Here is a 27,042-nt window from a genome sequence, read left to right as displayed (position 1 = left end):
ACTATGAACCCGGCGACCCGAGTTCGGTTCCCACTCATGACCAATAAGTGGCGAATATTTGAACTGCTCCCGAGTGTTGGCCAGTCACCCCCTCATTTCGCACCTCCGATTAGCATGGCTGGCTACGTATGGTGCAAAAGAAGTTTAACATACATACCGGCGTCTATAGTTGCTCGCGAACATCGCTTACCCCAACAGCATGATAAAGACTACACGCGGAATCTTTGCCTGCCTCCGTAACTCGCTGTGTGTGTGTGTGCAGGTGTGTCAGCTGGCCGGCCCATCTGGCCATCCTAGGCCTGGCCTTGTGCATCTCTCTCTCCGATGCCGTCGACCGCAGCAACTTCAAGACATGCGAGCAAAGCTCATTCTGCAGGTCCAGAGCCCCACATCGCATAACGACCCACTGAATGTAGAGAGCCCTTTTGTCACTCCGCTGCTGGACACAGGCCTACCCTCGCCTGTGGGATTTTGCCTCTCCTTTGGGATGTGAAAGTCATCTGTTACTTGTATTTGCTCCCAGTCTGTGCGCACTTTTCTGTCCGATTGATGAGTTTCTCATTATTGGCAGAAAGTGCTGGAATTGATATATTGTCACCCTTGGGCAGTGGCCAAATTGTCCCCACAGTGAGCAGGGACAGCTCGTCCACACAGAGCCCCGAGGTAGGAGTAGGTAACGATGCATATACTGCACGTATGATGCCTAACAAAACATCTTTAGCTGCAACCTTTCCTCATACACACTGGGTATGAGCTTGTGCGAGCGAGAGCAGAATGCACCATCGTATCATTTTTGTTGTAACAATTGACGGTGTCATTCTCACCTTGAGTTTTAGTACGCCCTTTAAACAATTTAACACTGCGGTGTTGTTAACAATCCACATGACATTTTACCTCCATGAAGATTGTTTTGCGTCTCTCGCTCACTCTCTCACTCTCCCCCCATTCCGCCATCCGTGGCAGGCGCCAGCGCAAGATGGAGGCGGAGCAGTCTCCGTACCGCGCGCTGCTCGACACCCTTGACGTGCAAGAGAATGGCGCGCGCGTGCAGCTGCTCAACACTGCCAACAAGGTGCGGCGTGCGCGACGTCACACGGGCTGTCACGCTGCCCGGCGTAGCCATCGAGCAGTGGGCAGGTGGTACAACTCCACCCCTGAGCCCCAAGGGCCGGATGGGCCGGATGGGCCCCGGCCACGTAGAGGCCAGGGGAGATATTGTATGTGTGCGCACGTGTGCATTTAATTTATTCTAATTTGTATTTTTATTGAGACAAAAACGCGAGCCCGGTGCAACGCAGCGGTAACCGTTAGAAGAGGGACAGAAAAACCGTGGAAGGTCTCAGTCGGCGTGGCGGGGGCCATACTTAGAGGGGAGAGAGAGAGTGTTGGGCCCTCTGCCTCAACCAAGTGGGGGGGGGGGGGGGGGGTGAAAGTTTAAATGGGAGGGGAGGAGTAAGGAGATGGGAGAAGTTGCCAACATACTAAAGGAAGACGGAGGACAAGGGGGCGGAGGGGTGTATTTATGTATGTTGAACTTTTTTCGCAATCTACGTAGCCAACCATGCTAAGCAGAGGTGTGGGCGAAGGACAACACAAAAAGCAGTTCTAAAGAAATTAGTTTTCAATCTAGATTATTTCAAGTCCCTAGCTCCAATGGCTTTCTAATATCGGAAGGAAGAGCATTCCAGACGGCTGCGGACGTGCATCTGAAAGCGCCGCGCGATGCAGTGACCGCCTTTGTTCGACGGCCGGCCAAAAGCCGCTGCTGCGGTGATGACCGGAGTTCGCGTGATGATGGTTTATCCTCCTTGACGACATCGGCAAGGTATTGTGGTTCACTTGTGGCAAGCGCTTCGTGTGATATGGGAGGGACGGCGGCACCAGGGCCCGCGCTAAACCGTTGCTGTCACCGGGAGCGTAACGATTAATAAAATTTGTCCATTTAAAATCGGTGCTCGCGATGCGCAAGCATTGCTTTACGTGTGCGGTAATCACTATCGTGAGCTTCATGCAAATTAAATCCTAATTAGGAAAGTTATGGTTCACACCCACGGCCATTCGACGCACTGCCACAATTCGCAGTAACACAAAAACAATGCTGGATTCAAGATTGTTTCGTTTTTTTGGCCAGGTTTTGCAATCTCGTTTGCCTAGCTTGTTTTCTTTTTTGTTCCGTTTTCAGTGTCGAATACAATAGCCCACAGCTATCATTTACATCCTATTTGCAAATTGCAGGTATTGTGAATAAAAATATGCAAATTGGTTCTTGCACATGCACAAATGTACGTTCCGTGAGCTTAGTCAATACGCCAATGCATTGTTGCAAGCCAAGTAACCATTAATGTAAATAAGTTGGTACAGATGAGATGGTTTACAAGGAGAGATGGTTTCTCTCCGATGTTGAATGACGCTGTACAAATGATTTGGACGATACATGGGAAAGTAGAAACGAGACCAAACAAAGGTTCTAGAATGGGACTGTAACACCGAATCGTCCAGTGGCTGGGAAACTCTTTGTTTATCCGCCAGTCCCAGTTAGCCGCCAGGCTGCCTACCACCAGTCCATCAATCTACTAGCCTGCTTACAACCAGTCTCTTTATCCGCTAATCTGTTGCACCACTAGTCTGCCTTCACCGTCTGTTTTTCCGCCAACCTGTGCACGCAGTCCGTTCATCCGCGAGTGTGCCAGCAGCCGGTGTGTTTGTAAATCCTGCCTGCCTGTGCGCCCGCCGGCACCGTGTTTATCTGACGGAGGGTGGTGCTGTGTGCCGTGCGCAGGTGCGGCTGGTGTTGGAGGTAGTGGGGCTGAAGGACGGGATGGTGCGGCTGCTCGTCGATGAGCTGGCGCCACTCAAGCCGCGATACCGCGTGCAGGACGTGCTGGTCGGGGAGCCGGCCAGCGAGCGGTACGGCCTGTGTAGGCCCGCCCCGCACCCCACCGCACCCCACCACACCCCACCACACCCCACCACAGCCCAACGCGCGCGGCAGGGCCCTCGGAGGTGACCTTGATCACCCAGAACAGAGACCGTACAGAGTATAACGACTCGATGCACGATCCACAAATATGAAGGAGACATCACGGCGGTGGTGATGCACTCTGCTGCTCGTGATGCGGCTGTTGGGCTTGACTGCCTGGATGTGAAATTTTAGTTGTTGCTCTGCATCTACATCAGCCATACGGAAGATGTCACAGAGGTCGGTGCGCTGTGCTGGCTTTGAATCCAGGCGTGTTGCCTGTAATTAAACTAACTATACTTTTTTATTTTACCAGGTAAGGCCCACTGATCTATATAGCTGTTTTTCAGAAGCGACCTTTCTATCACGAATTATAGCTCAACTAAGTGGCTTATGTGGAAATAAATAACCAAATACTCTCAATGTGTGATGTTGATTTTAAATGTGGAGGGAAATACCGGAGGACCCGGAGAACAATCCACGCAATCACGGGGAGAGACACGCAAACTGTAAATATACAACAGGTGTCAGGGTCGGGACCAGAGGTCGCAAACGGGTTTTGATTCCTTACCCGTACCCGGCCGCACCAGGGTCGCAAACGGGTACGGGTATCGGGTACCCGGTTGCGACCTCTGGTCGGGACCGAACCCACAACCGATATACCAGGCGAGGTAGTTAACATCTCGCCACCGTGGCATCCTTAAACCGACAGACAGGGTGGTGGTGTATTGGTAACGCCTGTGCCTTGCATCAAGAAGGGCTTGGGTTTGATTCCCGACTGGTGCCTGTCTGTGTGTAGTTTGTATGTTCTGTCCCTGTTTTGCATCGGTTTCCTCCACATTCTACGGTTTCCTCCCATAGTTTAAAAAAATACACGCAATGCAACTGGCAATGGCAAAACTTCCCAATGATAAAAAAACTACTTTCAAATTACTCTGTTGGTATTAGACACAGCAGCAGCATCACCACCCCCAGGCTGCGAAACTACTGCAGACTGTGTCTGTAACAACACGACACCTTCCTTCAGCGATCGCCTTGCGCTCGTGAGAACGACCTTGCGGACGCCAAACGTGCGCACAATGACGATGGCACCGCGTGCGTCTTCTCCGCCGCGCAGGCTGACTGTGGTGAGCCGGGAGGAGGGCGTGGTGGTGCTGGCGTGGGGCGGCTCCGGCGGGCTTGGCGAGGGCCCCGGAGGCGCCCGCGTGCTGCTGTCGGCTCAGCCGTTCCGCGTGGACATCGTGAGCGCCGGCGAGCTCGTGGCCAGCGTCAACTCGCGCGGCCTCCTCGCCTTCGAGCACCTGCGCCTGCGCGGAAACACGTGAGTGCTGCGCGCGGCGTTCCGGAGGGAGCTCGGGAGGATGGAGGCACAAGCGGCTCTCGTTAAACCACTACGCCGCCGCTCGCCATCACCCGGCGCTTGCCGTTATGCTGCTGTTCACCGCTACATACCGCTCACCATCACGCGCCGCTCACCATCACGCTGCTGTTCACCCCTAAGCTACCGCTCGGCGCTACGCACCGCTCACCCCTACCCTCCACCACACAGCAATGCAAATGCACGCGACAACGCAGACACGCTGGTTGGAGACGTAGCGACTTTCACTTTCCCGCTCATTCACTCGCCCACCATTTACTTACTCACTCATCCACTCTCTCGCCAGGCGAGCAACTCAAAAGATTCGGCGTTGTAGCCCCGCGCACCCAGGCCTGTCTCCCACGAGATTGTCGCATGCCCACGTACTTTCAGTGGTGGTGCTGTGTGTCATCCTCTAGTTTAACACGCGTGTGATCTCCGTTCACAGTTTATAGAATTACAGTTTACAATTCCTCAGTCAAGCACCTGCTGGATGAAGGCCCCCCCTCACCCGTGCCCTGTCGATCATGGGATTGCTTGACCAGACTTCTTTTGGCTTTTTTTTTTATTAAAGAAGAGTCAGGTAGGCCAACATCGGTTCAGATAGCAAGCGCACACACGGACGTTAGACGTGGCTGGGATTTGAACTTGGGTACTGCGCCGCCGCCTCCCACGATTGCCCGACGCTCGTTTAACTCGTCGACTCGGCCCAACGTCGTCGTCGTCATAGACTCACTCACGTTGCAGCTGTAGCCGTCTCGGCCGTTTTATAAATGTTAGCAAGATCTGTACAAAACAAGAACTAAAAAACCCCAAATATGCCCGGATTTCACCTAATCTCGTCAGATCTCGGAAAACGGCTTGCGCTTGGATTAAGCAAATTGGTTGGTGCTTCTGTGGCTTGCTGTTGCAGCGTTGGCAGTGGTGCAGAAGCAGGATTATCAGCAAACGCAACACATATTCGTCAATAACACAATGCAGCCTTAAAAAGAACAAAAGTAATGATAAGAGTTGATGTTTCGGGCAGCGATCCTTTCGTCACAGCACTTAGGCCGGAGAGGGAGAGCGAGATCTAAGCAGGTCTCTCACACTTTCGCCTTTCACAACTCCGATATAGCGCACGGTTGGCATCGTACGGTGCGAAAGAAATTCAATGCACACAACAAAGACAAAGATCTCCGATATAGCCTGTTACAGACTGTAGGGGCAAGTGCTGTTAGCGAGTACCTATGAAGGCCGGCACGGCACATGAGGAGATGGGTGACCAACACCTTGGTCTCCCCAGTGGCGATGTTTACACACCGCACTGGGTAATAATTTAAGGCTGAGTCGACCTAGGGAAGGCCCAGGACCGGTTCAGATAATCGTCCTAACCGCTGCACTACCGCTCCCCCACACACTTGCACACGTATGTCTCCTTTCCACGGTGTCGCTGCTTCATCCTCAACGCATTCCATTCGTCCTTGCGTATATCTTTGTGCGGTGAAATTGGCCTAACAAAGTGGGAGGCTCCCTTCATGGACTGGCTTGCCAAGCAGGGTTGCCGCGATACTCATTATTATTATTATCATCACGCGGCTTGTCTACTCAGGAACGCTTCAACTATCAAATTTCTGATCCCGTGCCCCGACTGGACGTCTGCGAAAAAGAGCTTCATAGCTCATCGGATTCCTCCAGTAGAAATAAGTATTCTGATTATGAAAAACTTTAACGGGAGGGACCTACCAAGTGTTCGCAGGACGGGGGTGGTGGTGGGGGGGCGATGGGTGCTGAAGTGTGATCCCACAATTGAGTAATTTGCAGGTGATTTTTTTTTCTTTCTTTAGCCATTGGAGATGTTTTTGCCAATTCCAGATCCACAAGGAAATCCCATGCAGAGTAGGGGGAGAAGCATAGAAAACGCCACACACAGAGGCCGTTCTTCGCCGCGATAAAAATGTATTATTATCGTAGTCAAATTAACTGCTCATTTAAGAACCCTTTTTAAAGTGTCCTCCGTACACACCCAAAAGTACAGAAAAGCCCACGCACGCACACAGAGTGCGACGTTCATAGCTGAACGCAACTTTACGGGAAACTGGCATTGCGATAATCGTCGTCGTCATGAAAATTAGTACCGCATCTTGGTAAAACTGTAACGCGGTCACCCTACTTTGCAGCCTGTTTTATTTTATTTTCTCTCTCTCACCCATTCAGTTGTGTTCATTATTTACCTCTCTGCTGTCGTGTCACTGTGCTGTGTATGTGGTGGGGCCGGCAGGCTCTCGGAGGCAGTCGGTAACACAGTGGGTAGCATGTGGACTAAACTCAAGAACGTGTTTTCTAGGTAATGATTGCACGCTCTCAGAAACCCCGAGTGTGTGGTGTGTGTGGTGCGTGCATGCGCTGCTAACACGGCGACGCCGAGTTCGATTCCCAGCCACGGCTAACATCGGTGGCGAGTGACATCTGAACCGGCCCTGGGGCCTTCCTCCAGGTCAACCGGCCCTCCCCTACCCTTCAATGAGTACCTGGGCCACTCGTTAAACATTGGCACTGGGGAAACAAAGGCAGCCAGGCATGTTGCTAGCCAGCACAACACCCCCCCCCCCCCCGCCCCATATTCATGCGCCGTGCCAGCCTGAATAGGTGCTCGCGAACAGCACTTGGTCCCAACGTTCAGATAAAGGCCACGCGGGGGTGGGGTTCTTTGTCTTTGTGCATGTGCTCTCGTGTGTAGATGTATGCTTGTGTGTGCCCCAGGGTGCGGGGGGGGGGGGGAGAAATCATAATGGCCATGTCGCAGCCCCCCCCCACCCCCGAGTGAGATTTCCTGGGTTTGAGTCCAGGCATTTATTCACCCAAGGTTAAAGCAAAACGCAACCCAAAAATTAAAGCGGCACTTTAACTTGCAGATGTGCACCTCGTCCGTGTGTCCCGCGCTGCCCCACCAGAGTGTGAAGCTTTGTTATGGGATTTAAAGTGTATATATATATGTAGTTATGGTCAAGTGCTCTGTCCCTGTGCTGCAGTGATGTCATTGCACTGATGTGTTATGGGGTAAACTACTGGAGGGGGGTGTGGCAGAGTGGCTTGACCATAGCTCTGTAATCTTTTATTCTTGTTTCTGAAGCTTCAAACTGGGACGTGCATCGTAGGTGGTGGTTCTTTTACAATGCTAAACGCATTACTTGCTGCTGCCGCTGCTGCGTTTGGCAAGCGGTGCACAGGCGCACAGGACGAACAAAACTCGACACCGTCGTCAAGAACCCTGTGTGGCCTTAAAAGGAATAAATATATAACGCTCTATTTTGGGCGATGTCCGGTGAGACGAGCTCTCCGGAGGAGAATCGTCGGTATACTGCTCGCAGCAGCAGCAGCAGCAATAGCAGCGGGGTGAGACTGATGCACTGCCGTGGAATCGCAGCTTCTACGGCAGCAGACTTAAAACGGCGGGCCCGTTGTGGTTTTTGGGTTTGCGGATTGTTTTGCTTTAACGGTGTGGATATGAAAACTAATCGCTTTCTCGGTAGAAGAGTGTGCAACCAATCTCGCTCGGTCGCGTCTGCCTTGCGCGTAACGCTGAGCTGCCCATGGCGCTCATCCACCGCACGGCAGTACCGATAATGTGCGACCCAATAAAAAATTATTAAAAATATATCATAATTCCCAGATAATATCGAGCTACCCGGCGGCCACCACTTGCCACTGTGATTCTGGGTTCGAATCTGGGTCTCGGCCACTGCATCTGATTTTTTTTATTTTAACCGGGTTCCCAAGTGCAACGAGTTGGTGATGAGCTCCTCCCTTTCGCCAAAGCAGCCGTCGCGTACGAAGCGTTCAGTTTTGACTTGACGCGCGACGGACGCGCTCCTTTGCAGGCCCGAGTAAAAAAAAGTGTGCGCCACACGGGAAAGTGACTTCAGAGGTATTTCCGTGACGTCATTTTTTCTGGGGGGGTGCCCCCATTGCTCGGACGCATTGCGGTGCTCCGCTCGCGGCAAGAGGGTTAACCGAGACGAGAGATCGTGGGATGGGGGGTGGTAGCGGCGGGGGGAGGGTGCAGCGGGGCCCGGGGTAACGAGGATTTGTCGTCGTCGGTGGTGGCGGCGACGTCGTCGTCGTGCCGGCAGGAAGGAGTCCGGGGAATCTCCTGGGGTGGACGAGGAGGGGGCCCCTGGGAGCGACTCCACCGAGGCGGCTGCGGAGGAAGGGGGCGGAGACGACGATAACAGCTCCGAGTCCAAGGTACCGGCTCCTCCATAGCCACCCCCTCTTCCTGCTTCTCTCCCAAGCCTCCTCCAAATCCTCAAAGTTCTTCTTCTTACAAATCCCTCTTCCCTTCTTCCTCCGCTCTTCCCCAACGTGAGAGAAGCATTCCTTTCTTTTAAAGGAGCTCGCGCAACCCAAACAACACAAAAATAGGCTCTGATCCTATAGCCGCGGCACCTGAAGCTGAGTGTCCACCCGGCTGTCCCACTCGTGGCGTGAGGCCTATTATGGTTAAGTGGGATGCACGTGTGATTCAAAGGACAGTGGTGCTCGGAGGAATTTGTTGGCATCTGGTGAGGAAAGAGCTTGGGTTGCTCGTGGGACTCCTTCCAGTCTGAATAAATACAAATAAATAAACACACGTTGTGATTTGTGTTGTTGACGAGGCTACTAGGGACGTGTGCGGTGATTGTCGTTTGCGGTCGCAGGTGACGGAAGAGGAGGGCGAGCCGGGAATGTGGGAGGAGACGTTTAAGACTCATCACGACAGCAAACCCAATGGTGGGCCTGCTCAACGCGATACCACAATACTCGCCGCGATACTCACCATGATACCACGATACTCACCGCGATACTCACCGTGATACCTCGATACTCACCGTGATACTCACCGTGATACGATACTCGCCGTGATACCACGATTCTTACCATGATCTGATGTCAAGCTACTTGCCGAGATGACGCGATACTCGTCATGACGTTTATCAACGTTGTGGGTTATGTTTGCCGTGGCTGCGTTTGCAGTACACCTTGAGTTAACGATGTAACGAATTGACATGTTCAGTTTACGTGACAAACCTTACTAATTGGCTATGTCGGGTGGTAACATTTATATATTTACACGATCTAACCCAAAAAACATGTTATGGATAATATTGGTTGTGAAAACCTACGTGTTAAACCACACTCATCGCTGTGAGATTCACGATGCTGCTGCCGCCCATGCCTTCTCCCCGTGTGCACACGCGCTTGTGTCTGTGTCTTTGTGTGTGGTGTCTCTCTGTCTTGGTCTTTGGTGTCTGTGTGTGTGTGTGTGGTGGCTCTCTGTGTGTGCTGTGTGCTCAGGCCCTGCCTCGGTGGGGTTGGACTTTTCTCTGCCGGGTGTTGAGTTTGTGTACGGCATCCCCGAGCACGCCGACACATTCCGTCTCAAGACCACCACGTGAGGGTCTCAACCCCCCGCCCCCCCGACCCTCCCCTGCCCCCCCTCATTACCCCCTCTCCCTCCTCCCCCTTCCTTCCTCTCCAGAACCCATCACCCCCCTCCACCCCACCTCCACCCCACCTCCACCCCACCTCCACCCCACCTCCACCCCACCTCCACCCCACCTCCACCCCACCTCCACCCCACCTCCACGACCTCTCATCACCTTTGCCTTGGAGATGACTTGAGGAAGCTTTGATCCAGCAATGGTCTCGTCATAGCTGATGTTGATGACGATGTTGAGGTTCTGCTGCTGCAGCGGACCAAATCGCATTAGAAAGTGCCATGCTGTTCAAACGTTCGCGTCGGCCCATTGGTTCGGTCGGTACTAAAATCAAACTGGATGATTGCATACGAAAGTGCGGTTTGAAGAGTGTCGATTTATTTGAATCATCTTAATGGTGTTTGTGTGTTTTGCTCGCGCCGTTGCTCAGGGGCTCGGAGCCTTACCGCCTCTACAACCTCGATGTGTTCGAGTACGAGCTGGACACCAACATGGCACTGTACGGCGCAGTCCCCTACCTCATTGCGCACCGTCCCGAGCGCACCCTCGGCATCTTCTGGCACAACGCCGCCGAAACTTGGGTGGACATCAGCTCCAACACGGCCGGCAAGGTACGCCACCTCCACCACCACCTTCCCCGCCACCTCCGTCGTACAAGCCGTTCTACACATTTCCTGTAAACCCACCCTTCCCAGACTTTATTTGGAGCTTTCGCGACTGCAGGAACTACTCTTTGGTTCTCTCGGTAAAGTGACGTATAAAGAGAAAATAAAAAAATAAATAATAGCATACGACGTTTCGATTGCAACACAAGCAATCGTCATCAGGTATAAACAAAATAGAAAACAAACCTAGTAAACTTAGAAATATAATGCAATACAACACAGAGAGTCGGCTAACATAACAGTCAACACCCTACCTGGTTGATTACGTTCTTCCAGAGAATGCTAAATTTGAGAGAGAGATAAAACACAGAACCAGAGACATATAGACAGACATATAAGCAGAGAGAGATAACACAGAGATACATAGAGAGAGACATACATAGGCACACAGAGAAACCACGCCTCTGTGTCGAGGCCTGGTTGATTACGTTCTTCCAGACGTGCTGAGCCGCTTTGGCCGGGCCGCCATTGAACAAGGACCTAGCTCAGTGGGCCTTACCAGAAATTAACCGAACGACCGACTGACCAAATAACCCCCTCGCGACGCGCAGACGGTGTTCGGCAAGATGCTGGACTACGTGCGCGGGGGCAGCGAGGTGCCGCAGACGGACGTGCGGTGGATGTCGGAGAGCGGCATCATCGACGTGTTCGTGCTGTTGGGGCCCACGCCCAACGACCTGTTCCGGCAATATGCCTCGCTCACCGGTACCACCACGCCGACACTCTCGCCTCCTCCTCCCGCGGGCGTCTCCACGCGGGCATCGTCATCGCCATCATCATCGTCATCATCATCGTCATCATTATCCATCATTGGTTTCTTTCGCGTGAGATTATTGTGTAGGTACGATCTCGGTTTGTAACTGTCTAACCCTCCCACCACTCGGCAGAGCCAATCAAATGACGTTAGTCGCCTCGGCGAATGTGGCTATTTGGTTTGTTTTACCAGAGGAATGTTGAAGGGCGAGCAATTTTATTTGACAATTTTGTTCTCCGACGAAGTTGCGTCTGTTCGTTTCCCTATGTCTCTCTCCATCCCAACTCCGATTGTTCCCTATCCCCCCCCCCATCTACCTTTATCTCCCCTGTCTCCCATCTTCCTCTGTCCTCCTGTCTCCTTCTGTTCCTCATCCCGCCCTATCTTCCCGTCTCCCTCTGTCCCCGTTACCTTTCTCATGCTCCTGATCCCCTGTCTCCTTTTGCCCTTCTGTCTCTCATGTGTCTCCCGTTTCCCTCTGTCCTCCCCATCTTCTGTTCCTCATCCCGCCCTGTCTCCCTATCCCCCCCCCCCCTGTTTGCCTCTGTCCGTCTGTCCGTCTATCGCCCTTGCCCTCTCTACTTTCTGCCTCCCCTGTCTCACCCCCGTCGTTCCGCCCCCTCCCCCCACTCCAGGCACGCAGTCGCTGCCGCCGCTCTTCTCACTCGGCTACCACCAGTGCCGCTGGAACTACAACGACGAGGACGACGTGCGGGCGGTGGACGCGGGCTTCGACGCCAACGACTTGCCCTACGACGTCATCTGGCTGGACATCGAGCACGCGGACGGCAAGCGCTACTTCACCTGGGACCCCAACAAGTTCCCTACGCCGCTCGACATGCAGCGCAACATTGCCAGCAAGCGCCGCAAGGTGCGCGCGGGGCCACACGCGGCGGTGGTTACAGTGGGGGGTAAAGGCGGCCGGGCGTGGTGCTGTGGTTACGCCACACACTCGTGTGACGCGCCGGCCATCATAGACGCTCTGTCTTAAACCTTTCCCGGTCCGAGACACCTGCAAGTTTGCAGGGCGGGTCCCGTACACCACCAAATCTCGGAACGTGCTAAGCGGTTAAGCGTGAATTTTATTTAGAGCGCCGTCATAGCGCCTTTGTTTTTAAAGACGTTACCGCAAAGAACCGTAGCGACACGACCGCCACCACTCCATGATAGCTGGTGCCAGACTGTGCCACATGCCCCCCTCCTGCATGGCCTCATCATCGTACACGCACTGCACGTCATCGGAACGAAATCGGAAGAACAACTGGTGACGTACACGTACGACATCAGAATGGTAAAGTGTTAACAGCGCTTGCTCTGTGACAGTCTATTGAAGGTTATATGGGGGGGGTCTCTGACTTGGTGTGTTGTGTGTGTGTGTGCGCGCGCGTGGGCACGACTTCATCCTGCAGATGGTGTCCATCGTTGACTCGCACATTAAGATTGACAGCGGCTACAAGGTGTACACGGAGGCGCAGGCCAACGGGTACCTGATGAAGAACAAGGATGGGCGCGACTATGAGGGCTGGTGCTGGCCAGGTGAGGCGACGCTTGGCGGCGCCCGTGTGTCCGCGTGCTTGGCATCGTGCCCACGGCGATGGATTCGGATTAACGACGTCGTTTTGCCCCGGATGCCGGCGTTAGTTTTGTTTTGAGGTGACGCGAAAAGCGTGGGTGGAGCCACCGCGAGAAGGACACCGTCCCCCAACAAAATAATAACAACAACAGCAATAATAATGAGCAATGCGCTGAATGTTTTCTTTCGACACCCAGGCTCGGTGTCGTACCCAGACTTTGCAAACCCCGATGTGCGTTCCTGGTTCGCGAGCAAGTTTGCCTACGACCAGTACGAGGTGAGCCGGCGGGTGGCAGCTTCGGGTTAATATTTTATATATCTGTTTATTTTTTGTCGTCAATCTCTTTCGGAACGGGGTCGTTGGCGGTGGCGCTGGGCGAAACGCGGCGTCACGCGGCCTCGTGGAGGCCGTTCTCTGACATCACGGCCCGTGCCCCCGCCCCCCCCACTCCACGCCCTGACCCCCTACCCCAACCCCCCGTGGCACGTGCAGGGCTCGAGTGAGATTCTGTTCACGTGGAACGACATGAATGAGCCGTCCGTGTTCAACGGGCCCGAGGTGACGATGCACAAGGACACGGTGCACTTGAGCGGCTGGGAGCACCGCGACCTGCACAACCTCTATGGCCTCTACCAGGTACCGGCACGCAGGCCTCGCTCACTCGAGTAACGTGTTACCTGCTCCAGTTTTCCAGCCGCTCAGTAAATATTCGGTGAGAGATGGAGCCCTGCTTGAACTGTGCCCTCAGTTTTCTCTCCTACCACTTGCACCATCCCTCCTTCCTTTGCCCTCCAAACCCCCCCCCTCCACCACTCCCCCCTACTTCCTCGTCCCACAGCAAATGGCTACGGTGGAGGGGCAGATCCGGCGATCGGGTGGTGTGGAGCGCCCTTACGTGCTCTCCCGCGCGTTCTTTGCCGGATCCCAGCGATACGGTACGTGCCGTGCCATGCCGGTTACGTGGGGCTCGTTAAACTAAAAAACTAAACTATAGACCGGGTAAGGCCCACTTGAGCTGGCCACAAACAATAGCTCAATGAAGTGGATTATTACGTTGAAATTTATAGCAGCCAAATGCTCTAAACGCATGATGTTGATTTTAAATGTGGAGGGAAAAACCAGGGGTCCCCAGAGAAAAATCTACACGACCACGTGGGGAGAGAGACGTGCACATTTCAAATATACAGGCGTCGGGATCGAACCCAAGACCTCCTGTATACCAGGCGAGGGAGTTTACATCTCGCTACCAAGCGATCCACTCCAATCAACCAATTAGTCTTGGCCCTGGTTAATGAATGGCGCGTGAAGGAACGTTGGGCTGACGGTGGCTGTGGGCCCGTGGGGCTGTTCGCAGGCTCCATCTGGACGGGAGACAACACGGGCGAGTGGGGCCACCTGCGCGTGTCCATCCCCATGCTGCTCAACATCAACCTGTGCGGCATCTCCTTCAGCGGGGGTGAGCGAGCACACGGCACGAGTCACGTGGCACAACGCACAGCGCGCACGGCACCGCACACTACCCGTGGTACTGGGGGCACAGGGTACAATGTATACGGCACACCGCACATCGCGTGACACACTGCACAATACACACTGCCCACTGCACAACATGCGTCACTCGTGACAGTTCGCACCCTGCACAGTACTCGTAACGACATTGATGCCCCTCTTTTCTGCCACGCTTCCAGCTCTGTACATCCTACGAAAAAAAAGCTTTGTAGGTGATAGAATTCCTCCCAGTCCTAAATAAGAATTTCGATACCAAAGCTCTGTCCTTCCCCTCCTCCTTTTACAGCCGACGTCGGCGGCTTCTTCCGCAACCCGCCGCCCGAGCTGCTGGTGCGCTGGTTACCAGGCCGGCGCCTACCAGCCGTTCTTCCGAGCGCACGCTCACATCGACACGCAGCGCCGCGAGCCCTGGCTCATCGGCGCCGACAACATGGCACTGGTGCGCGTGGCCCTGCACCAGCGCTACGCCCTGCTGCCGTTCTGGTACACGGCCTTCTACCACGCCCACCGCACCGGCGAGCCCGTCATGAGGTGCGTGTGTGTACGCGCGCACACGTGTGTGTACGCACGCGCGCGCACACGTGTGTGTACGCGCTCACGTGACAAAGACGGCCGGGCTTGGTGCTGTGTGTGTGTGGGGGCAGCAGTAGGGCAGCGGTTAGTACGCGGCGCTACGAACTCGGTGGCCCGAGTTCGATTCCCGCTTGTGGCAAACACCAGTGACGATTATCTGAACCGGTCTTGGGCCTTCCCTAGGTCGGCTCAACCTCAAATGAGTAAATATCACCACTAGGTCGACAGGCTGGCCACCCACCCTCTCGTGTACCGTGCCAGCCTTCTTTAGTGCTCGCTAACAGCACTTGCCCCAACAGTCCGATAAGGCTATACGGGGGATTTTTGTTTTGTTTGTGCATGTGTGTAAGGGGCACAGGTGGTGCATTTGCCGGTCATCTCAGTCGGTCAGTCGGTGGTACTTGGGTATGTTCCGTAACCTGCCAGCAAGCCTTAAAGTGCACATAGCCTGGCATATGCCCCGTAGTGACATCACCGCCACTTAGTAGCAGTTGCTCATGTGTGTACAGTGTGAAGCGATGCAACCTACACTGTGTACACGGCTTTGTGTATGCGGGCTGTGTGTATGCGAGCTGTGTACATGGCTGTTGCATACGCGGGCTGGGTGCGCTGTATCAGTGTGGCGGTGCCTTTGTGTTGTACAGAGCTCTCTGGGTCGAGTTCCCCAAGGAAACGGCTACGTTCGCAATCGAGGACGAATATCTTCTTGGTGGGTTATCATCGCATGCCTGTGTTCACACCCGCACTCACACTTTGTTTGCCTGCGATCAGATTGTGGGCGCACACCTCCTGCGTTCAAGGTGCGCGCTTACACACCTATGTTCACGATGCGTACAGACATTTTTTGTTTACTCATTTCTTTATAACTGCTAATTGTGTTTAGTTTTCATTTGAAGCTTTCGTGACTGCAGGAATCCATGCTCTTTGTTTTTTTCGGTAAAGTCATGTGGGTAGAAAATAAAACAAATCACGACGTTTCGATCGCAACACAAGCGATCGAAACGTCGTGATTTGTTTTATTTGATTTTATTTCTAACTACGTGACTTTACCGAAAGAACCTTCCCCTGCACCTCCGATTTATCACGGTTGGCAACGTACGGTGGCGAATGAAGTTCAACATCCATAGATTAGCACAGTTGGCTGCGTACGGTGCAAAATAAGTTAAAAGTGCACACATACATACAATGGTGTTTCCCCTGCGTGTTCACCATGTGCACAGACACGTGGCCTGTGCTCACAGCGTGTGTGCGTGTGTGGTTGTCTCTTCACTGCAGGTGATGCCCTGCTGGTCCATCCCATCACAGAGGCCGGCTCCCGAGGGGTGAGCATCTACCTGCCTGGGCCCGGAGAGGTGAGAAACGCCTATGCATAGAGTCTGTGTGTGTGTGTGTGTGTCCGTGGGCGTGCGCGCGTACGTGTGTGTGTGTGTGTGGAGGAGTAGTAATGTGAGGAGCGGTAGTGTAGCGGTTAGTGCGCTGCACTCCGAACTCGGCGACTCGGATTCGATTCCCGTTCTCGGCCAACCCCAGTGACGATTATTTGAATCGGTCCTGGGCCTCCCCTAGTTCGACTCGTCCTCAAATGAGTACCTGGTGCGATGTGTAAATATCACCAATAGGGAGACAAAGGCGGCCGGGTGTGGTGTTGGCCATCCACGCCCTCGTGTGCTGTGCCGCCTCAACAGTCTGTTAAAGGCTATATGGGGGACCATTGTGTTAGTGTGTGTGTGTAGTCGCTTGCTAACAGCACTTACCAAAATGCTGTCTGTGTATTTGTTTTCATAAATTTACCTGGTCCTGCGTGAGGACCCGTGATGCTCGATTCTCATGGCCATCATCGGCGTCCGCTCTCTCGTACATCATCACTCATGCCCTCCTTCCAACCTGCCTCTAACCCTTCTTACACATTCTCCTTACTCACTATGCCATCTCCATACCCACTGCTCCATTTAATATAATGTGCTGTGTTCTCTCCACAACCACCACCCCCGCTTCCTCCACCCACAGCTCTGGTACGACGTACACGACCACAGGAAATACGAGGGCGGCCAGGAGCTTTACGTCCCCGTCACCATGAGCTCGGTAAGGAGGGCGCCATGGTGGCTAGGAGATGTTAACTACCTCCCCGGCTATGCAGAAGGTCGTGGGTTCGATCCCATCCCTGACGACGCCCTGCACGTTTGGAGTTTGCATTTTCTATCTCACCGTGGTCGTGTGGATTTTTCTCCGGGTCCTCATTCGTTTAGAGTAATTGACTGCTATACATTTCCACGTGATAAGCCACTAAGTTGAGCTATAATTTGTAAGAGCCATATCGCTCAGTGGGCCTTAGTTTTTAGTTTTTTTGAGTCCAAAGGCAGAGCGTGGGCACTCCACCACATCCTCCGAGACGTCTGGCCAACATGGAAAATTAGACCAAATACCCTCCGACTCTAGAGGGTCTTTTGGAGTTTCCGTTAGCCAGCAGCGGCACAAGCAAGCAATTGCAGGGCTCCGCCTTTAACTTTTTATGTACATCGAATGATATGTTTAATCATAGTTTGTTGTCCTTCCCCCCCCGCAACCTTCGATTAGCACGGCTGGCTTCGTACGGTGCGAAAGAAGTTCAACATACGTACGTTGTCTCTGTTGAATGCACAGATCCCGGTGTATCAGAGAGGGGGCTCCGTGGTGCCGCGACAGAACCGGCCGCGACGCTCCTCGGAGTGCATGCACGATGACCCCTACACGCTCTATGTCGCCCTCGACAAAGCCGTACGACGCACGCGCTCATGCACGCACGAGCACCGTACACAAACATGCGTGCCTGCACACGCACACAAACATGCGTGCTCATGCACGAGCACCGTACACAAACATGCGTGCATACACACGCACACAAACGTACGTGCTCACGCACGAGCATGTGCACATAGTCATGCACAAGCACCGTACACAAACATGCGTGCTCATGCACGAGCATGTGCACATAGTCACGCACAAGCACCGTACACAAACATGCGTGCCTGCACACGCACACAAACATGCGTGCTCATGCACGAGCATGTGCACATAGTCACGCACAAGCACCATACACAAACATGCGTGCCTGCACACGCACACAAACATGCGTGCTCATGCACGAGCATGTGCACATAGTCACGCACAAGCACTATACACAAACATGCGTGCCTGCACACGCACACAAACATGCGTGCTCATGCACGAGCACCGTACACAAACATGCGTGCTCATCCACGAGCATGTGCACATAGTCACGCACAAGCACCGTACACAAACATGCGTGCCTGCACACGCACACAAACGTACGTGTTCACGCACGAGCATGTGCACATAGTCATGCACAAGCACCGTACACAAACATGCGTGCATATACGCGCACACAAACGCGCCCGCACACGCACGCACAAACTCGTGTGCATATATCCATAGACGCACGTACTGTACATGCATACGGACACGCACCATACAAGCATGCCTACATACACGGTCATCCGCACAACTACAGCCGCTATTCGACACTGTGGCGGTGACGTCACCACAGCGCTCGTGCCAGGCTAAGTGCACTTTGATGGGGGGGGGGCAGGGGTTGCCGAGTCTTTATCGGTGGGGGCGGCTCGGCCACCCCCTCCCGACACTCCGGCGCTGCGTCCGCTCGTGTCGCGTCACGGCGATCACGGCGTCGTGTTGCCGTCGTGTTGCCGTCGTGTTGTTGTCATGACGTCATCACGTCGTTGTGTTGTTGTCATGACGTCATCACGTCGTGTTGTCGTCGCGGCGAGCAGGGCCGGGCAGAGGGGCAGCTGTTCCTGGATGACGGTCACTCCTTCGCCTACGACACGGACAAGCGGTTCGCGCTGCGCTCGTTCCACTTCTCCAACGGCGCGCTGGTGGCCAGGTGAGGTGGACGGGGGGTGGGGGGAAACCGCGCACGCACACACACCTGTTTGCGTGCACGCGTACTCTCGTGCACGTGCGTGTCAAATCCCCCGCACTTACGAAGACGTTGGGTGCGTACGCACGCCATCTACCGAGAGCCACGGGGGAAACACGCGGGGAGGCGCAGCGAATGGTGGGAGGAGACCGATGGGTGGACGTGGGCAATGGAGCGATGATGTGAGGGGGAGACGCAGGGTACGGGAGATACTGAGGAGCCACGTGGGTGGTGGGATGGTGTGGGGATGCAAATCTTCTTCCTTCCCGTGCCTGCCTCCTTCCTTCCCCTCCCTGACACCGCTTCCGCGTTGTGCAGCTCTGCCGACCCCAGCGGAAGCTACAGCACAAAGTCGTGGCTCGAGAAGGTCGTGGTCATAGGCGTCAAAAAGCCGTCGCACGTCACTCTCAAGCAAGCAGGTACCGTGGCGCCCGCATCCCGTCGCACCGCGGTGTTCCGTCGTGGTCCAGATCGCTCGAGCACGTGGCCTTCTCCTGGTGCTGGTGGCTACGCACGTGCCCCGTTTATCCAGCACTATCATAATTTCAAACTTGTAACGTTGCACCTCGGCCGCACAGAATACAGTAAAACCTCGTTTTTTCGGTATTTGCTATTTCGTAATTGGGAGGGATAATTCGGCGAAAGGAGTTCGTCGATGTATCCTTGACCTTTGTCCGTCACGAATAAATGATGGAGTGCCAGCTGGCTCAAGCAATGGGACGTCCCAGGAGTTGGGCCAACGTACATGCTGGCATACCCTGCCCCCCCGTGCGCAGGGACCGGCCTTCGACGGTGCTGCTCGCTGACTCGCACTTGCCCCAACAGGCTACACGGGAGGCAGGGGGATCTTTGTCTTTGTGTGTGTCTGTGTGCGCTGCAGTCTCTCCGTCGGAGTCCGCGTTGGAGTTTGAGTACGACGCCGCCACGGCCACCCTGGAGGTGCGAAAACCTGGCGTGAACATAGCCTCCGACTGGACCATCCTCATCCAATGATGGAAGAAGCCGGAGCAGCCCCCCCCCCCCCCCCTGCCGGTCATTTTGTGAGTGATTTATTTTTGGTTGAGGGGGTTGGGGTTGGGGTAAAAGCTACGAGGGGAGGGGGGGGGGGGGTGGGGAGGAGGTTATTGGGAGGTGTGGTGGGGGCGAGTTTGGTGGCGGAGGGTGGGTGTGGATGCCGCACGGGGAAACATCCCTTTTAGCTCCGAACGACATGGGAACACACAAATAATTAAATGCCTTTTTTTTTTGCCCCTTCCTTTTTTTGTAGTTGTTTTTGCTAAATTTGTCCCACTTTTACGTCACCGACGGATTCCTTGACAAATCAGCGCGCACCGTTTTTTTTCTTTCCATCACTCTTTATTATTTATTTGATTGGGCGGGCGCCTGACCGAACGAACGCTCGCTCGCTGGCTTGCAATAGAAAGGACCGCTCTTTCGGCTCCCGTTACTGTGAATTCGGTTGCTTCTATGACACGTGCCGTTGTTAGCGATGATGTTCATAAAAAAAAACGCGCGATTCCAAAGATCCGCCGCGGATATTTGTGACGACAGTTCCCCTCATTTATACTAATTTCCGAGCTATGAAGGCAGCGATTAATTTTTTTTTTTAATCAACGGCAGGTGCTGGTGCACGTTATCGTCCATAGAAAGGAACGATAAAGCCTAAATCAGAATTTCAGGACCGGGGTGGCGGGTGGTGAATTTGTTTCATGGCTACTACACGATGACTGCCAGATAACAAAAACATACAAAACACAAATGGCTCTTTTATGTCTAGGGCTGTGTCCTGGGCTGTCCAATGGAAGTGAAATAAAAAACACTTTTAAGTGACTCTAGGAGTCATCACTTATTGACGTTAACCATGGCGTGCCGCCAATCTTATCACACCAAGCCTTGACATTTTTTGACAGATTGCCGTGAAGACTTTGAGCCAGAGGTCTGTTGCACGTTATTACGCTGTCGAGAGAGGGGGGGGGGGGGGCTTCTTGGGAAGTTCACTTTTGCCGCTAGAAGCGAGGAGCCACAGGAATTGGATGTCCTCTTCCTTCCCTCCCCCCTGTGTGTCTGGAACCTCGCTTGCTTGGAGGTTTGCAAAGAGCTGGCCAGTATCTGTCCAGGAGCTTACACAGCATCCATTTCCATTTATTGTTTAAAAATAAAATGTAATCACGGTTGCCGAGCACAGGCCCAGAGAGGGCTCCCGAAACGGCCAACAGCCAGTTACAATCGTCGAGATTGAAGGGCGTACTCAAACGGGACCTTTTCCCCATGTCGCGACGCGACGGTGGGAGGGGTGCGGAATGGATCTCGGATTTGTTTTAGGAGGTGGAACGAACGGCGCAACGATTCGTCGTCCGTCGATACCGATCGGCGTTGAGCTTACGCCGGCCCCGCGTCGGCCCGCGTCGATCGCGCGCGTGAGAATCGATGTTCTTTCTGTCCGTGTGTGTGTGTGTGCGCTCAATGTACGATGGGTTCGCGTCGCCCTTGCGGCCGCTAGGTTTCACCGATCGTTTGGCGCAGCGTAAAAAATCTAAACGAAAATATCTTGCTTTGAACAGTGACCCAGAATCGTGACAATTCGTCAAATCGCTATGGGGGTGGGAGGGTCGGGGGCCGGGGTTGGGGAGGGGTTTGGGTGAATTGTTCCACCCCTGCTTTTTATGCCACGCTTGGCACAGAGTAAAACGCTCGGCGCATCTCCGCTTGTCTTTCGCAGTCGAACCCACGCTAATGTGCGAGGTGTGTATCGAGTCCCATTGGCCATTGGTGGCACCACTGTTTACAGGCTGTGGTGGGGGAGAGGTGGGCGGGGGGTGGGGGCTGATACAGAGGAGGGGACACCCTCCTCTGTATGTTTGGCGAATGTTAATTAGGTAACAAAAAAAATAATCTGTGGGGGTGGTGGGGGGGCGCTGCAACAGCGGGGTGCAGAAAAACTCGCTGGCCTTGTTCTAAACTTGAGATGGACGTGAGTTGGAATCCCTGGCCCCGTGTTACACGGGGTCCCCGGTGTGGCAGTTGGTTACTAAGTTTTAATTTGTAGTTGATGAGATATATATATGGATTTTGCCGAATTTAGAAATAATCACTAATGCAAAACTGTTGTCAACCCCAACTCTGTAACGAACCCATAACCCTTAACGGTACAAGCTGCGAGGCATCTCCCTCGTGACCCCGCCACCCCCTCAGCCACAGCGGCTCTCGACCAAGCGCTGCCACTGCCACCGCTTCCAAATGGCTTAACCCACGCGACACTCTTGAGTGCCACGGTGGTGAGATGTTAATTGCACGCCTGCTGCATATTTGGAATTTGCAGTGTCTCTCTCCCTGTGGTTGCGTGGATTTTTCTCTGCATCCTCCGGTTTTTCCCTCCACATTTAGAAAGGTGTTTCGAGTGTTTGGCTACTAAATTTCCACGTGATCAACCACTTCATTGCGCTATCATTTGTGGCCAGGTCATTTCTGAAAAAGAGCTACATAGCTCAGTGGGCCTTACCTGGTAAAAAATTTAAATAGTTTAGTTTAGTCCCGTTGGTTGCTAGCAGCAAAAGCCTACGGTTACTTTTCACTGCGGAAATCAACTGGCGTCTCCTACCTCTCCTGTCCAATGACCCAGAAGGATTTTAGTGGGGGACCAGGGCTGGTGACAGATTGGGGGGGGGGGGGGGGTTGCTGGGATGGGCCCCGCACCACCGCATGTTCTTTTGCCCTCCCCTCACCCAGCTTCACTCTCCTTTTAAGTCGTGAATCACTGCAAACTTGGCCCAGCACCACTGGAGTTAGAACTGGGCCTTGTGGGGGAAGAATGGTATCGCCAAACCAGCCCCCCCCCTCCGTGTCTATTAGGTGAGGGCATTTGTCCACCCCTCTGACTACCCAACCCCCCAAACCTTTGTGGCACCACTTACCTGAGTCGTAGTGGCCGGTTGTGCTCGGCACCGTCAAGTGACGCCAACCAGTTAAACCTGTGGTGGCCACGATGAACCACACCTGTCGTCCAACGCGCGCACGTGGGGTTGATGCGTCGTGCAGATGGATTATTTGGTGGTAATCCCACTTCTTTTTTTTATTATTCTTGATGAGGGTCGTCTAGTCTCTTTGGGTTTGGGTGGGTTTTGAAATATAGGTATGGGCTACAGAGCAGAAGTTTGGTTCTAGTTCTGGACTTAAGAGGGTGAATATTGAGTGACGAGTCTGAGCCGTAGGGTAGGTGCAGTTCTGGGTCTGGTTTACAGGGTGAGTTTAGAGTTCGAGGTCTGGGCTACAGAGTGGGTGCCAAGTTATTGGTCTGTGGACCCCAGAGTGAATTTTAGCTTCTTGACTGTTTGATGTATGTTGAGTTCTAAATCAGCGGTATAGAGTAGGTGTTCTAGATCAGAGCTTTATATATCATGAATGTATCAGAGCTCTTGGCTACTTAGGAGGTCTTTAGTTCTAGATATGGGCTAAAAGGTGAGTGTTAGCTTCTAGCTATAGGGGATAGGTGTTAAGTTCTAGGTCTGGGCTATAGGGTGGGCATTGCTTTCTAGGTTTGTGGTCGGTCCGTGTAGAGCCGTGTGTTGGCGGATGTTGCTGTTCAGCCGACTCTAGGTGAAAACGTCAAAATGTCTTTTCGTCGGAAGCAGCAGCAGCGACAACATCATCAACAATGGGACAAACGGTCAAGGCCGGCGGTGATGTTCCCCGCCAGTCTCGTGTGGACGTGAATATCGATGCCCTGAAGTGGAAACGTCCCCCGGGTTTTCCCTTTCTTTTCCCTTTCTACGCCGGTGCGTAAACTAGGGGGATGTTTTTCACCGTCGCTGGCGTTTGATGCAACCGACCACGGAGTGAGAGAGGATCTCTTTGTGCGTGTCGCCACATTCCCTAATGGAGTCTGCACTTGGGAGGTGATCTCTGTGTGCGTGTATTTGCGTGCGGGAGTCTCGATTTGTGAAGAAGTTTAATCCACAGCAGAAGACAACGATCCCCCTTTTCCCAATAATGGTCAACGTCGTTCGCAACGCCGCCTCCCAACTAAATTTCCAAATAGTTTTTTTGTTACACGAGTGCAGTGAAATCTGAACCTCCAAACGTGTGGACCCCCCACCCACCCACGCGAGGCAGGCATTTTTCCCCGCCACCGTCTCCCGTCTGCGACGAGCCGTCCATCCGCGCCGGTGAATTCTACAAGTTCGATTCGCACGTTCTCCCGCGTGACTATGGCTGGAGAAACGAGGTGTTTTGGCACGTGCGCGCGCCCATGTGCGGCACCGTAGGTTTACACAAGCGGCTAAAAACCGGGTGCATAGTTGAAAGTTGGCAACGTTTTAAGATGGGAAGGACCGTAACCTGAAAGTAACGAACGGTTGTTCTAGAGTACCTACACCAACCACTTTCAGGTTGCGTGTTCTCGGGCTGTCTGGCACGGGTTTTTGTGAAGCTTCGTTTATAAGAAATTATGCGTGGATTTATGTAATGCTTTCCAACGTTTGTTTGCCTCCTGAAGTAGGTTATTAGCAGCGCGGAAGCCCAACGGATGGCTGCCAGGGTAAAAAAAATATTGTTTGCTTCGTTATAAATAGTCCTTTTTGATCTGGGCTGTGCCTTCACAAGTGTTGGGCAATGCTCAGATCAATTTGACATGTTTTCTATTGGGTAAGTCCCTGATAGCAGCACAACTTTATCCTCCAGGTTGGTTCATATTGGATCATCTGTACGAGAGTTATAGTGCTTCCCCCTGCTGCAGATGGACAGATGGACGGAGATAATAGCACCTTCCAACCTCTGGAAAGTGTTGCAAAACAATTTTTGGTGGCTTTCAGCAGGAATGTCTTGTCTCATCACCAATATTGTTTTAAGTTTTTACCACGTACTTTGGTATAATCGACCTCAGATGTTCATGCTGCAGCATTGGTTTGCTCCAAAGGCCGAGTCTGTATTTTAAAGATTGGTGTTAAAATTTAGGAATTATTCCGCTCTTCCACGTGGAAATGGCATTATTTTGTTTGTAATTAACTGCCATCTCTGCCATGGCCTTGGCTTTTCAAAGTTGTCTTGTATTCTAAAATCTGATCGCTCAGCAGTTCACATTTTCGCTTGAGCTCTGCGAGGTCTTCACACGTTCTCATTTCTTGGACGCTTGGCAGCATTCCGCAATGTTTTTGTATCTTGTCTGCAATTTGTTTATTTTAAATATCTGCAGCACGTCTGTCTCCCTTGTCATTTCCTTTGACCAGATGTAGATCTTGACGACCCTGATATTTCTTCAGAGATGGCTTGGGCCACGGATTCCACTCATTTGTCTTTTTGGCGTCGAGGACCAGTTTTAGTTCATTTTAAGTCGGAGTTGCACACTACCCAAGGCACGTCATAGATGCTGTTGTAACTCCTCCGTGGAATTCCTGGATGCCATGGGGGGCACACATCCTCCATTGCAACAACTGAGCGCAAAGCTGGATTTTAGCCAAACTGAAAAACAGATTTTAAAGTGATGGGACCCATCAGTTCACGACACTTGAGAACCCTCCGGTTTAATCGTGGACAACTTAAATCTGAATTCGTAACCCAGAAATCTTGGCATATGCTAACTTGCATTTCGACATTTTAAGCCAACGGGCCACAATGAACGGTCGCATTCACATAAATATCAATATCGAAGCTTCACACGTGTCGGCGCAGGATACACCACCTCGGTTGTTGGTTACTTAAGAGAAAAGCAAATTTGTTTGTTTGTTGCTACTGTAGGTTACACCTTCAAGAACTAGTTGGGGCGCTGTTTGAGTTGAGTTCAATGTTCCAATAAAAACAATGTAGGTTGCACCTTCAAGAACGAGTGGTTGGGGCGCTGTTGTCTGAGTTGCGTTCAATGTTCCAATAAAAAACACAAAGTAACACTTCGACGATTCGGATTGTGTATTTCTCTGTGTGGCGAAATGACGGGAGAGAAACTGTATGCAGACTGCTGCACCCGTTTGGTTCACCGATTGTTGCACATTGCAGAGGCGATGGAGGACGCTGCTTCCACGGTGTACCGGTTGGCTCAAGGGACTTGCAATCCACTGGTCGGTTGGGGGCGTTAGCCATCCCCACAACTGGCTCCCTGTTGGCAGGGAGCCGAGCCCACAATAGCCTGGGACTCGAAGCTTCCCCACAACTCGCCACCACGCTCCCACACGCCTGTCATTCAGGAGTCACTCCCCGTTTGGCAGTTTCCTGCACCGAGTGGACAACTGTTCACCACTCGGGGTGACTGGAGCCAGAAGTAGTCCACCAGGGGTACCTGTATTGCACAGAGGTGTACAGGTGGTTACCGGACCAGTCCCCGACATAGGAGTGGCACTCTCCGCAGTGACCGTTTGGACTTCCCACCTTGTCTGCAGTGGTTTCTTATTTCTGCAGGAACCCTGAGGTGGATGGGGTCTCCTAGCTCCAACTATTGGGGTTTGGCCAGAAAATGTCATTGTTCTCCCTCCTCCCCTTAGGGCTTCTGGCACGAGCTTAATTCGATATTTGTACCGTGGGTTTTATTATAATTATTTACACACGTTTTATGGAACTTGCCCTGTTGTCTCTTTATATTATATTATGCGTCAAAGGTTTGAAATATTCAAATCTACGAAGCTGAACGAGCTGAAATTTTCGACATGGACTCGCCTTGCGTGACGAAGATTTAATTAAGAAAACCGGTCCAGGACCCGCCGATCCTTGGCCTCTTCGTGTTTTTTTAAACTTTATTTCTGTAGGGGTAAGATTTCCAAAATCACGAACAAACAAAATCCAGGTCCGATTTAACGCAGTACATACAATTCGTGATCTGATCCCATCTGTGAAGGACAAGGTTCCTGACATGCAATATCTCGGCGTCTACAAACTAAGCTGTATCTGCGGCAGCAGTTGCATTGGGGAAACTAAGCGACATGTCTCGGACCGTATTCGTGAACATGAAGCAGATTTGAAACACGGAAGGACCAATAATTCTGCCGTGGCTGATCATTATATTAATGTGGCTGGTTCACACGAAATTGATTTCTCTAAGACGATGGTACCTTGCAAGCCTCCTATCAACAAAGATTTGTTCATGAAGCCATCCATTTTTCATACAATTTCAACCGAGAGGATGGTTATAAACTCGGCAATCATTGGAAAGATGTCATCAATCACTTTGGGTTATGACTTGATTTGTGTTTTCTTGTCAACCTCCACTGTCAGCAGTGTGGGTGTGTGGAGCGAGGTGCAAATGATTACCTGGCGGTCCTTTGCTTTCTCCTACATTA

The 27,042-nt window shown here is 52.8% G+C and overlaps 1 protein-coding gene across 1 annotated transcript in view; it reads left to right on the top strand.

Annotated features, from left to right (window-relative positions):
- LOC133356257 (neutral alpha-glucosidase AB-like) overlaps positions 1-25,662 on the top strand; it is a 28,149-nt gene extending 2,487 nt beyond the window's left edge. The window contains 25 exon segments of the mRNA XM_061573656.1: positions 263-376; positions 964-1,072; positions 2,780-2,907; positions 4,077-4,280; positions 6,577-6,642; positions 8,429-8,543; positions 8,996-9,068; positions 9,633-9,729; positions 10,206-10,386; positions 10,992-11,145; positions 11,830-12,065; positions 12,604-12,730; positions 12,965-13,044; positions 13,261-13,404; positions 13,607-13,703; positions 14,123-14,224; positions 14,564-14,616; positions 14,618-14,808; positions 15,495-15,559; positions 16,126-16,202; positions 16,858-16,932; positions 17,491-17,604; positions 18,636-18,748; positions 19,103-19,203; positions 19,665-25,662. Of these exon segments, the coding sequence (XP_061429640.1) occupies positions 263-376; positions 964-1,072; positions 2,780-2,907; positions 4,077-4,280; positions 6,577-6,642; positions 8,429-8,543; positions 8,996-9,068; positions 9,633-9,729; positions 10,206-10,386; positions 10,992-11,145; positions 11,830-12,065; positions 12,604-12,730; positions 12,965-13,044; positions 13,261-13,404; positions 13,607-13,703; positions 14,123-14,224; positions 14,564-14,616; positions 14,618-14,808; positions 15,495-15,559; positions 16,126-16,202; positions 16,858-16,932; positions 17,491-17,604; positions 18,636-18,748; positions 19,103-19,203; positions 19,665-19,777 (2,929 nt within the window). The 3' untranslated portion in view covers positions 19,778-25,662.
- The last annotated feature ends 1,380 nt before the right edge of the window (positions 25,663-27,042 follow it).

This window comes from Lethenteron reissneri, chromosome 53, assembly GCF_015708825.2.
Source record: "Lethenteron reissneri isolate LAM-NWPU_2019-01 chromosome 53, ASM1570882v1, whole genome shotgun sequence".
Classification (NCBI taxonomy): Eukaryota; Metazoa; Chordata; class Hyperoartia; order Petromyzontiformes; family Petromyzontidae; genus Lethenteron; species Lethenteron reissneri.
Note: the sequence above shows the minus strand (reverse complement) of the source record. Positions and strands in the feature narration are given on the sequence as shown.